A 13461-nucleotide genomic window follows, 5' to 3' on the forward strand; every position below is an offset into this window, starting at 1 on the left:
AATTTGCAGCTTAAAAGGGAAGGAATATGTAAAGAACCATTTTGGTGCTCAGACTCTTAGTATTTTATGGCTTCATAGCAAGAAGATGCTGATTTTTTTTTTTTGTTTTCTTGTTTTTGTCTTTTTATATTAGCGTATTGATGATGGATACCTTTTTGGACTCCTTTCAGTGTGTCATACACATGATCCCATGTAACTTACCTTTGATTCCCAATTGCTCTTTCTAGCCTTACCTCACCAGTTTAGAAAGATCCTTCTATTTCGTTCCTTTGTAGATTTCTAGTTTCAGAGTTACTGCATAAATAAAATGTTAAAGAAAGATGCATGTTAATAGGATAATTTATTTTCCCTGCTATGATTGCAGCAGAACGCAGGAGGGAGCATAGTAGATCTGTGTGTGTCACGTCCACACAGACAGCCATATATCACACACATAAAACAGTCACATCCGTGTGACTTAGTGCTTAGCTTAAGTATAGTAAGTGCCACAGAAATTACGTGGACTCTGTAGAAGCCTGGACTGGATTATCTGCTAGGGTCTTAATGTACAAAATTGGTAGTTAACAGGACATGGGTTTTTGTTGTTTTTCCCCTTTTTTGAAGTTCATTTTTATTGTAAGTCCACTGAGTGATTTTGAAGCTCTATCAGGACTGAAACTGAAGTGTTTGCCAAGAGGAACACAACTACTTAAGAAATACAGCTGTCCTACAATGGTGCAGTTTCTCGAACGCTTAATTTTGTTTTCTGAATTCCACAGAGTATTGTGTGCCCACTGACTACGTTCTGTTTCTCACTGTAGGACAGTGTGAAGAAAATGGTTTGGTGATATCTATTCTAATTTCCTACATTTGTGTTTGGGATTAGTTTTTTCACATAAGGTGCGAATCAAAATTTCTAGGCAGACTTCTGGAAGGGATCAAGTCAGGACTTTGTATCTATTAGGTTCTTAATGAGAGAGGTATTGTAATTATACTATGTTTCAGTATCTGCATCTTGATTTGGTGCCTGTCAGCAGACTCTTTAGAAATCCGTGGGTCAGTGAGTCCTGAGCCCTGTGCCAACATTAAGGTCGCAGCTGCCTGTGAAGCCCTGTTGTGCTCAGTGATGATTTCAAAAGCAGCATTCAAGACAAAAACAGCTCAAGTCTCCAGAATATCTGAAGTAAAACATAATTGTTTTTATTTGTTTATAAGTAAAAATGTCAAACACTGGAAGCTTTACATCCTACATTTACTGTAGATAATGAACACAGAAATCTTTAATTCAAATAGTTTGTCACAGTTTTAAAGGTAATCCCATTATATAACTGCTGTCTAACAAAATGTATGTGATCTGAGCCTTAAAATAGAATCTGTAATGGACCAAGGCAAAAGAAAACAGCCCTTACCTTCCGAGTTAGAAAAACAAACCACGACCATTGGTAAAGAATGAACAAACCAAAAAACCTACAGACTGAACTTGTTTTTTTAAGAAAAATTCCACCCACAATGTTTTCATATTTTTTCCATTGCTTGTACTAAATACAGATTTCTTTTTTCAGAGAGAAAAATTAGTGAAAGTATCCCAGAATTCCATTACAGAGTAACCAAGAATCATGCATAAATGTCCTTATTATATATTTAATAGGGGAGGAAGTGTATCATCATCATATTTCGTTGGGTATGCTTTAACTTGCTGTAAATTGAATGGTTATTGCCTTTTATTCAAATTCTCTGGTAATATGTTTGGGGACACAAAATTAATTTTACTGCTTTTCTTTTGGCATTGCCTTGTTTTCTATTCTTAGCCAAATTCTCTGTCTTGTGCCCCTTGAATTTTCTCTTTTCCCTACTTCTCTCTCTGCCTCTCTTTCTCTCATTACTCTTGATTATCTTTATAACTTAAAAGCTCTGAGGTATTTTAAAAGTTGAGCAGGGTTCCCGTTCAATGTTATGGGTGAGTTTAATACTCATTTAACAAGAAAGATGACCATCTTTATATTTGAGGGTTACCTTCACGAATTAATACATAGGTTTTAAATCATAGCTTCTGGTTTATCTTGAGAGGAGATGTTGGGAGGAACAGACTGATTTCAGCTTGTCAAAGAGTAACTGCCTCCTGCTGTTTTAGAAGAGGAGTTAATTGGGAAGAGAAAGAAGGATAGTTTTTAAGTTCTTTTTCCAAATTAGAATATAGAATGTCGTGCTAAGCTACTAAAATCCCCAAAGTTAGAAACTGAAGGCTCACTGCCGTGCTTTAAAAAGAGGCAGGTTTTAGTATAAGATGAAGTCTGAATTTACTTAAAACTTAGCCAAAATAAGCCATGGTTCGAAATTAGCCCAGAATTGGAATAAGGTGATGTTCCTTATTCTGCAAAATTCAGCATGGAAATTCTGTATGGATTTTCATTAAGTAACACTTTTTAAGCACATGAAGGTAACTCATTAAAATGTATATGTTCAAGAAAAGTCTCTTTATAGTGGAAATAGATTTTGAGCTTTGGTTGTGTGAAATAGTTTGATGGGTGAAGCTAGGGTTAGCAGGTTCAGGAAGAAACTAAAGGTAAAGAGGTTAGCCTTTGACAGATAAGCCCTTCTCCAGCTCGTATCAGACTGATGCTAAGGGGTACCTAATAAAACAGCCACTGTGGACGAATGACAGAAGAGCTGGCCTTTCGAATCTCTTGTGACAGAAACAACTTCATACAACACAGTTAAATCTTAGGACAGCCAGGTTATAATTCTGAAACATAATTATTACTCCTAATAGGATATTCTACTTACCAAATTGCACATTTTGAAAATGCAGGCTGCGAAGCATTTTTGTAACTCAATGGTAATAATTTTATCATGTATCATATGGCAAAGTCAACAATATTGATAAGCAACATTACAAATAAATACACTAATCGCAATTTGTTTTGCTATGAAAGTCATCTATTTATCACAATCTCCTGTCTCTTGATCTTCATGTTCCCAGGGGATAGGGTCATTGTCCTGTACACAAGGGACAGTGTCCCTCTCGTGCCAAAACTGCTCTACATCAGGGAGGATGGGATTCTCAATCTTCTCTTTGCCGGAGGAGGGAGAGCCAGTTTTCTCTTTCTCTGGTTTGAATGTTGGGGATTCTGGAGATGGAACACTGTCAGGAAGGACCTGTGAGTTACCCGCTGGTGTTTCCTGAGGCTCTGAGGCAGTCGGATGTTTTCTGGTTATCATCCATTTCCATAAGCTTTTCAAGACTTCCTTGAACTCCTCTGACATCACTAGGAAAATGAGAGGATTTGCTGAAGAGATGGAAAACATGAAGACTTGAGACAGGGCTATAAAACCTTGTGGTGGGGCCGGGCCTCCAGCCTTTAGATGCCACATCCACAGCCAAGTTACCCATTCAGGGAGCCACAGAATAGCAGAGGTGACGGCAATGCTCAGCAGCATCACTGTGAGTTGCTTTGAGCGCATCTGGTTTCTGAGATTTTGAGTCTTAGTTCCTCGTTTCTGACATTGGCCATATGCTCTCCAGAAGTAAAAGCTGGCAAAGAGTAATGGCAGGCAGAATACCAGGAGAGGGTAGAGCTTACCAAATATTGACATGAACTCTTCGGCCACAGCAGGTACATCCATGAGGCACATTTCCACACCTGCGTGATGCCTGGTGGTGCTAAAAAGCCATTCTGGCAGGGGTAGCAGGCTAGCCACAGCCCAGATGGCCGCCAACACCGACCAGATGCTGCAGTTGTGGATACTTACGTGCTTGGCTGGGTCACTTGCATACATGAAACATACTTTGGCCACTGCAACGATTGTCAGGCTCTTTGCTGCCATGCATGTGTGGATGAACCAGTCAGAGGACTTGCAGACAAACCAGCCGAGGTCCCAAACACCTTTGGAGTATGCTGTAGCTCGGACAGGTGCAGAAAACAGCAGGAGAGAGAGATCAGCCAGGCTGAGATTCAGCATCAGGGAGTGGATCATGGATGGCTTTCCCCTCCAAGCACTGTGAACGAGGATACCAATCACACACAGGTTCCCCACGAAGCCCACCAGGCAGACAGCCACCAAGAGAGCTGGGACTATAGTCCTCCAGTCCTTGGAGTCCGAGGGCAGGTACCCACCGGCAAAGTGGAGGTGAGCAAAGGACACGTTCATGGTGCTGGAGTTGGAGTCTGCCGAGGCAGCTGTCAGCATCCCCTTTTCCATCCAGCTCCTTGCAGAGGTTAGCTTCTCTTTGTCTTTCTGCCTGGGCTCTTTTGTGTAGGAAATAAATACGTCAGTGTCAAATGACACCTCTGGACCCTCCCCTTGCTTATTTCCTGAGAGCAGACTGTGGAAGAAGGTTGGTTGCTAAGCTCTTCTCGCCGTGTGTGGTATACCTTGGCTGCTCTGACAGGCAGCAGGAATGCATGGTTGCTGCTCATTAGCAAGTCTAATAAACTGTCAGCCCTGTGGAATAAAAATAACCACCCCAATATACCCATCAATGATAAATGAGGAGAGCACACATGTAAGTGGGATATGTTCCTGGGGGCTCAATACTCAAGCCAGTAAAGGCAATTCTTTTCAAATAGTTGTTTCTTAATCTTGACCGTGTTCTGTATCTCTACAGTGAACACATCTTAAACAACCCAGTTCTTTTAACATAAGCATGCACCAGAATCACCTGCATAGCTTGATCCAGGAGGTCTGGACAAGGGCTCAAGAATTTGCATGTCTAACAAGTTCCCAGGGGGTGTTTATACTGTGGGTTGGGGGACCACACTGTTCTAAGAACTGAGGGTGCTCTTCCTCCCTGCGTTCCCTCTCCCCGCCCTGCAGAGATGAGCTTCCTCTTCTTTTACTCAACACTCGCCACCACTTCATCCCCATCAACACCTGGCTGAGATCAAACAAACAGAGCTGGATAATGAAAAAAAGGTGCTAGAAAGAAGTGCTATTAAAAAAAAAAAAAACAAATTCTAATTAGGGATTACTGTAAGTTTAGTCTACTATCGTGAATTTTTTATAGATTTTTGCACACTGCATTTGAATGGGTTAACATACTAATAAGACTTTTAGACAAGTGATAGTGATGAAAGCCACCAAATGATGAATTAGTTTTCTTTTCAGAGAATTCCTGAAGGATTTACTGAGATGAGAAATAAAAGAAAAATAAACAATTTCTGTGCAGAAGGCATTTAAGAGATTTTAAAGAAAATGACATTTTAAAGTTGGGAAAAGAAAAAATTATTGGATAAAATGATTCTAGAACTTTGAAATTTTATAATGGGAAGTGGAAAGATACACTGAAGGGGATCAGAGGAGCCAGAAGGGTCCAGGGAAAAGGGTTTGTGGAATTGAAATGATTTTGTGTTCTACTCTGTGGCTGAATCAGAATTGCTTAGTGTCATTTAGTGGAGATTGTGCTGGGCTGGGGGTCTGACCTCTGAGTTCTGGTACTTGACTCTGCTTTCCTCAGTTATTCTCTGGAAACTAAGAATAACATTAAAAAATTCCCCAAAGACCCAGAACTCAGCCAATAAGTACTGACTCAATAAATAAGTACTCACTACCGAAAGCCATCAGTGGTGCTGGATTTCCTTTTCTGTTTTCTTTCCCTTTCTCTGGGAAGTGGTTGTAGTTATGAAAGAGTAAACTGGGGTGATGTCTTATCTCAGCAATTAACAGTAACCCCCAGTTAGTGCTGCGGACAATGAAATATCCTAAAATCTCACTAGAACAACTTCTGGTGGTAAAGAGGCCCCACACCACCTCACCTTACAGGGAGTGGGGATATATGCAAAGAAATACCTTGAGTGTGTCGACTGAAATAAATGCACAACCTAGGGTTTTATTCGGTGGACAACTCTGAGGACTCAGCCCGGGTTGACAGCCTCTCAGACCTCTCAGATCGCTCTGAGGGACTGCTCCGAAGAGGTAGAAGAGGAGCCAGGATATATAAGAGATTTACAACAAAGACCAGGAAGTTGGAACATTAAAAGATTACTTGTTAACTGAAGAAAACCAGGTATCTCAAGTTAAAGAATGTAGTGCTTTTCTATGTATGGGAGGGAGCAATTTGGGCTCAGTGAATTCACTCCTTTGACAGGCACCTAGCTATCTAGGGCCAGTATCCTGTCCTTTCTTATTCTGAGTCCCCTCAGGGTGCACCATTGTGAACGGCTGCAGAGGCCAGGCTGCAGGCTTGTCTTCACTGTGGGGTGGCAGCAGCCACTGATGACTTGATGGTTTCAGCATTTTTTGTTCACTAGTGTTACTTAGAGCAAATGAACGTTTTGGGAATTACAGGCTACGATCAGCTAGTTCTACCTGATGTACATGGAAGAGATCAGTTCAGAATCTGAAAAAAAAATACTACTTTACATGATGGCTTATAAATGTGGGATGCTCGAGGTTCCTAAAGATATAGAAGACAAAAAGCTAAAGAAGTTTAAGAAGGCTTTAATAGCATAGGAATTTGATATTTAATACACTCGAGAGAAACTAAAGACTGCCATGTGGTTCTCCCCAAACCTATTGAAAGTGACTCAGGGAAGAAAGCCCCAGTGCTCCATTTGGAGACAAAGCATTTGGCCTGAAGGGCTGGAAGATGGAGTTTCCTATGTTCTTACGGAGAATATTTATTTTAACTTTTTATTTTGAAATAATTACAAACTTATAGAAAAAAAATGCAAGGATAGTACAAAGAATTACCTTATATACTTAGTTCAGATTTTCCAATTATTAACATTTTGCCACAATTGTTTCTATACACACACACATACACATGAACACACTTACATATATGCATATACACATATGTATTATTTTCTGAACCATTTGAGAATTGGAAATTAATTGTTGAGTTTTCTTCCTGGGAGAAAATTCCAAGTTCCAGCATCCTGAGTCTCCCTTCTCCCCACTGTCCTTTCTCACAATCTCTCCCTGGCTCTCTCTCTATATATGTGTATGTTGCCTCTGACCCCTGGTTTCCTCAGCTTGGAAATGAGCTTTAAGCATGGTTCCTCTACTTCCACGCGTGCTTAAGATACTAGCAACAGTGTAGCCACCAGTGCCAAACGCCCCAGCTGGGTCTCAGACTACGTTTCCTGACAGGGACATCCACCACCCATTGTGATGTTGTCAAGAAGTAACCCCCCCCCCCCCAGGAATCTGAGAAAGAGTGTTACAATAATGGAAAATCAGAGCCACAGGCTTTAAAAAAAAAAAAAATTATGTTACCAGGGACCTCAGGCAGCTTAATACTCAAAAAAACCCAGGCAAAGTAAATTAGTAGCCAAGCTTTTAATTGGCTTCTGATAAAAGCAGAGCTAAGTGTGAGCTCTTCCTAAGACTAGGGAAAGTTTATCTTATAGCTCAGTTCCAGGGAAGAGTGATTAACAACAATAATCATTTACTGAGTGAGTCCTAACTTCTGTGCTAAGTGTTCTATGCCCTGAATCCTCATGACAGCTCCTTGAGTACTATTACTACCCTCTTCTTACAGATGGTGACATGAGGCATAGACATGAGTAACTTGCCCAGGGAGAGCATGTAGGTCACACAGCTAGTAGATGAAAGGGTTAGGATAGAGATCCCCATGGGTCTGACCCTGGAGCTGGGGTTCCAGACCTGGTGCTCATAAGCAGTAGGCTATCCTGCCCCGCAAAGGAAGTTCCGGGATGCCCACTGTTCTCCAAGGATTGCACTTGTGAAGCTGGTATAAGTCACTTCAGCAAACACTGGGACTATAAAGCTCAAATATTTTTCTTTTTGTTTTCTTTTTTCGTTTCTTCTTTTTGGGGGACCTGGAATCCTAAGTCTAGAACGGGAGCTGGGGACCTGATATACCTGGGTCTAGGAGGTTAAGTGGGAACCTGGAATACTCTGGGTCTAAGAGAGAGCTGGATGCTTCTGATATCTGGGTCCAAGAGAGGAGCTGGGCATATGGGATCCCTGGGCCTAGAGTGGGAGCTGGGTATCTGGGATCCCTCGGTCCTGGAGAGGAAGTGGGCACCTTGGGCCCCTCGGTCCTGAATGGGAGTCGGGAGACTGAATGATGCTTATCTCCAGGGGGGAAACGGAGCGCCTAGGATCAGAGCTTGGAGTTCAGCTCCAAGGATTTTACGTGAAGCAGGTGTGGGGTGTGGAATTAGAGTCTGGGAACAATTGGTCCTAGAGCTTTGAGTTCGTGAGGGGAGCTGGTTTCATGAGTTCTGGAAAAGAAATGGGGTCTCTAGATCCCTGGGTGGACAGAGAAGCGGGTACAGGGGTACAGAGCCCCTGGGAACCGCGGGTGGGAGAAGAGTCCCATTTCTCTAGGAGCTACCATCAAGGTGGAGAGGCGAACCAACAAGGAGAGCAGCGATAACAGAGCCACGGGAATACCGGCTGAGGATGCCTTAAGAAGAAGCACCTGGAGCCAAGACATGGGAACAGCTGCTTCCAATCAGAGACCGGAAGCAGTATGGCTTACTTCCGGTCTCAGGGAGTAAGTGCTCCTGTTCGGGCTCTCGGGCTCTGATGCTGCGAGCGGAGCTCCGGGGAGGGCGAGTGGGGCCGGCGCGGCTCCGGCGCCGTCGGCGGTCTCCTGTGGAGCCTGCGCGGCTCTGTCTCCAGGGGCGGCGGCGAAGTCAGCGCTCGCTTTGGCGCCGTCTTCACCAGCCCAGCGGGCGCGGTTCTAAGACGGCCCTAAGACGCGGTTGGTCCTGCCCTCTGTGCTGAAGGCCTTGCGCTCCTGAAGCTTCCTTTCTCTAGTCCTCTGACGGGGCTCGTTTTTTTGTCCACAGTTCCTCGTTTCTGAGGAGCATCTTTGCTGAGGGGCCTCCCTGAGTGGCGTGTTCCATTATCCGGTGTCTTGGAGGGTCGTTCCAGGCAGCAGGCGCCAAGCTGAATGCCCGTCCGTCTCTAAGGTCAGTGTTGCGAAGGTCTGGCTGAGTCTGAGGGGCCGCTGCTGCAAAACAGCCCCTTCCTCGGCGTCCTGCTTCTGCGGTTGGTTCGGTAGCTGCTAAATCCACGGTAGGGAAGGTGATGGAGGAAGACGGGTTGTGCTGTTCGTTACAAAGTGGGCGTCAGGTGTGGAAACATAAATGATTATCTTGTGTTATTTAACATCAATAACCGTCTATTACGCATTTACATACGTCTCCAGACTTGGCGGCCATCTTGTGTGTTTCAAATTCCACAAACCGGTAGCCGGGAGACTGAACTTTGTCCTTAAAAATGAGACTGTTAGATCTGAAAGTGGCCCTTTTGGATAGTCTGTGTCACAACTTTCCCAATGTGGAGGTAGATGCCCAGAAGATGTAAATGACCTCTTGTAGATCGTTTTTTCCTTGGTATCTGGGCACTAACTAGCTGGAATCCAGGAATCCCAGCTGCGAGGTGAATGCTTTTTGCTCTTCACAATGTCTCGGCGTTTTTTGCCTTTGTTAACAACTTGTGTGTGTGTGTTTAATTTTTTGTTAGTGGTTTTTTTTTTTTCTTTTAATGGGGGGAGGTAATTAAGTTTATTCATTTATTTATGTAATGGAGGTACTGGGAATTGAACCTCGGACCTCATGCACCCTAGGCATGCACTCTACCACTGAGCTATACCCTACCTCTTCCCCCAACCCCCCGAACTTGTGTTTTGACCTTACAGAAGATGAAATTTGGAAAGCAAGAGTATGGTAAGAAGAAAAGGAGGTAGCTGCATTGTGCCCGCTTATGTAGAATTTAAAACTTTCTTTTCTTGGAAAAAAAAAAAAAAAACCCAAAACACTTCTAGTCCTATTAAAACACAGCTGTGGTTGATTTGATGATGTATTTTCTTTTATCTCATTTCTTTGTGAGAGTTTGTTTGCTTTTTACGTTGTTATAATGCAAATTATAATTGTGGCTCTGATTTTTTGTTACAACGTAATGAGAGGCCTTGATCATCCAAAACAGCTCCAGAGAGAACTGTCTGAGGGATTGATTTCCCCACAGTGAAGGCAATTTGCTTGTTGTAGAAGCCACAGTCCTAGGAGAACCGCAAGTAAAGGGCTAATATATATATTATATATGAGCCCCAAATAGTTACAATCATGCTTTAGATGTAATCAGCGCAGCTCTGACTACGGCTGTTTTGTTTTTGTGGGATACAGTTTGCTCTGGGTTCTTATTGAATGACATGTCCTGTCCTCTAGAGGAAAAGCACGTTGTTAGGAAGATTTTATTGCTTTGTCCACCTTGTACAGTGAATTCTTCTGCGTTTTGTTTTTTAAAGAGCTTTATTCACATACCACACACTTCACCCATTGAAAGTACAATTTGGTGTTTTTGTTTGTTTGTCTGTGTTTTACTCTCGGTACATTCTTGCCCATACCTGAGTGGCTAGTGTAGATGTGATGATGGATGCTCTCCTCAGCACCGACTAGAGCTGTTTCCATGACTTGACTACCGGATCCAGCAGGTGGCATGGCAATGTCACACATGATTCAGACGTCTCAGGACTGGATGGGCTGGGGAGGGATTGTGCAGGGTTCAGAGATCCCCTGCGAACCTGGTCTCCTGGGGGAACACTGGGAAGGAGAAGACATCACCCTGGAGCCTTGACTCTGCCCTCCTTTTTAACATGGGAGAGGCAGCACTTCTGTTTGTAGGTTTTGCCCTTCATGTTTACTCTTGGGAGGGAAAAAAGTTAAAAAGATTTTTAAAAAATCCCCAATAATGAAATATCATACTGCAGATCTTGGAAAGATGTTTGGATGGAGGGAAAGGTAGGCTGGAATTTGATTTCAAATATTTCAAATTGGGTACAAAATATTTGTCAATTGACTTTTCTGCTGAGTGCACCAAAACCAAAACCTTTACCACTCTTCAGTCCCTTGTTGCAAATCCTTGTTGTAAGTTCTGGAAATTCTTCTGAAAGTTTAAAACTTTTCTACTTTAGGTGTTAGTTTGCCTTTTGCTCAGTAGTTATAATTGAGATATGAAAGTTTTTAGTTATTCTTGTGAGGCCAATGATCTTTATCTTCACAAAAAAATTTTTAAATGAGGTAAAAGAGAGAAAGTGCCCCAGAGGTTTTGACTTGTTTGTCATTGCAAAACTGGTTAGTAGCTGAGCTGAGAGAGACCCTGGATTCCTGATTCTGGTTTCAGCATTTCCCACCAGATCAGCCTCCCACTGGGACATCAGTCTCTTGAGAGATGTTTTCAGGTATTCTGTATTAGTTTCTTGTTGTCAGAAAGAATGCAGCCCAGCTGTGGAGGCTTTAGGTGAGAAAGCATTTCCTTGCTTTTTCCAGCTTCTAGATGCCACCCACATTCCTTGGCTTGTGCCCTTTCCTCTATCTGCAAAGGCAGCAACACAGCATCCTCCCCTCCGCCTCCTCCCCTCCGCTTCCATCATCACCTCTCTTCTGACTCCACCCCTAATGCCTCCTCCTTATAATAGATTCTTGTGATTACATTGGGCCCAATGGATAACTTCCTCATTTCAAAATCCTTACATTAGTTTTTTGTATCTCGTGTTCGGGTTTAGCCCAGGCTCATAGTTACATTTCTTTTGAGCATACTGCTACATTTGACAATTGTTTGATATCAAATGTTATTTGAATAATGGTTGTTTAATGCTTTAGAAAACACTTCTGAAAAGGATGTGCGTTTGTGGTGGGAGATAATAGTAAAACAGTTTCAGGTGTAATGGGTGAAGCCGTGGAAATTTGTAGACCACTGAGTCCTCATCTTTGAAACTATCTTGGGTGTTGGTTAGCTGACAAGCTGCCCTAGAGAAGGGTGTCCTTGTGAAAGAACTCTTCAATCATTCAGTAAAACAATGAGGATATTCTAGACATTCTGGGGAAATGAAGTAGGACTAAGGTTCTGTCAAGTCTTTGGAGCTATTCTGGGAAAACATCATGCACTTTGGCAAAAAGATCATCTGTAGTGTTGCATAAGACTGCACACCATTGGAAGTGTTGTAAAGAAGGTACCAAGTTAATGTTATGGCCAGTGATGTTCACACTTAGTTTAGCTGTGGAAAACATTCTTTCAGATGAAATCATAGGCAGAAGCTTGATAACTGACAGATAAAAGGGGAGCTGTTCTGTTTGAAGCAAGTGTTGGATGGAATCACGGTACCATTTTCCAAGGACCCCCTTCATTTAACGCTGTGGCCCGTGAGGTACCTCCCTGAAACTCTAGGGGATATAAGTCACTGACAGAATCTGGAAAAGGGTTTAAAAGCTGAGAGGCAGGAGAGTTCCCGGGTTTCTGAGGGAAGGCTGCATGGGAAATGTGAGGTGTGTTAACTTCCCAGATACCTCCATATGCATATTTCAAGTACATTTTATACACATAGATAATTTTTTGGTATATATATATTTATTGAAGTAATCAGTTTACAATGTGTCAATTTCTGGTGTACAGCATAATGCTTCAGTCATACATGAACATACATAGATTTGTTTTCATATTCTTTTTCACCGTAAGTTACTACAAGATACTGAATATAGTTCCTTGTGCTATACAGTATGAACTTGTTTATCTACTTTACATATAGTAGTTAGTATATGAAAATCTTGAACTCCCAATTTATCCCTCCCCACCCTGGTAACCATAAGTTTGTTTTCTATATCTGAGTCTGTTTCTGTCTTGTAAATAAGTATCTTTTTTTTTTTTAGATTTCACATGAGTGATACCATATGGTATTTTTCTCTTTCTGGCTTATTTCACTTAGAATGACAATCTCTAGATCCATTCATGTTGCTGCAAATGGCATTATTTTGTTATTTTTTTTGACTGAGTAGTATTCCATTGTATAAATATACCACAGCTTCTTTAATCCAGTCATCTGTTGATGGACATTTAGGTTGTTTCCATGTCTTGGTTATTGTATATTGTGCTACTGTGAACATTGGGGTGCATATATCTCTTCAAATTTAGAGTTCCCTCTGCATATATGCCCATGAGTGGGATTGCTGGACCACATGGTAAGTCTATTTTTAGATTTTTGAGGAATCTCTGTACTGTTCTCCATAATGGCTGCACCAAACTACATTCCCACCAGCAGTGTAGGAGGGTTCCCTTTTTTCCACACCCTCTCCAGCATTTATTGTTTGTGGACTTTTGCATGATGGCCATTCTGGCTGATGTAAGGTCAGTCACCTCATTGTAGTTTTGATTTGTGTTTCTCTGAGCATTTTTTTCATTGTGCCTATTGGCCATTTGTATGTCTTCATTGGAGAATTGCTTGTTTAGCTCTTCTGCCCATTTTTGGATTTGATTGTTTTTGTTATTAAGTTGCATGAGCTGTTTATATATTCTGGAAATTAAGCCATTGTCAGTCTCATTTGCAGATATTTTCCCCCATTCTGTAGGTGGTCTTTTTGTTTTGCTTATTGTTTCCTTTGCTGTGCAGAAGCTTGTAAGTTTAATTAGGTCCCGTTTGTTTATTTTTGCTTTTATTTCTGTTGCCTGGGTAGACTGCCCTAGGAGAACATTGATAAGACTTATGTCAGATAATGTTTTGCCCATGTTTTC

At 42.0% G+C, this 13461-nt stretch overlaps 1 protein-coding gene and 1 long non-coding RNA gene across 2 annotated transcripts in view; one reads left to right on the forward strand and one right to left on the reverse strand.

Moving 5' to 3' along the window:
* Window positions 1-2916: 2916 nt before the first annotated feature.
* Window positions 2917-4259, reverse strand: GPR151 (G protein-coupled receptor 151). Its single transcript, XM_010959610.2, has one exon. It carries the CDS (start codon window positions 4177-4179, stop codon window positions 2917-2919), a length of 1263 nt encoding a protein of 420 aa, XP_010957912.2. The 5' UTR covers window positions 4180-4259.
* A 4048-nt stretch (window positions 4260-8307) lies between these two features.
* LOC105072611 (uncharacterized) overlaps window positions 8308-13461 on the forward strand; it is an 84939-nt gene continuing 79785 nt past the window's right edge. Inside the window, exons 1-2 of the long non-coding RNA XR_835631.3 lie at window positions 8308-8656; window positions 8745-8867. This is a non-coding gene — a long non-coding RNA (uncharacterized LOC105072611). The remainder of the gene's footprint in view (window positions 8657-8744; window positions 8868-13461) is intronic.

The sequence above is a fragment of the Camelus bactrianus genome, chromosome 3 (assembly GCF_048773025.1).
Source record: "Camelus bactrianus isolate YW-2024 breed Bactrian camel chromosome 3, ASM4877302v1, whole genome shotgun sequence".
NCBI lineage: Eukaryota > Metazoa > Chordata > Mammalia > Artiodactyla > Camelidae > Camelus > Camelus bactrianus.

Coding starts and splice junctions, on each gene's coding strand:
- GPR151 (XM_010959610.2), bottom strand. CDS start 4,179: ATGGAAAAGGGGATGCTGACAGCTGCCTCGGCAGACTCCAACTCCAGC.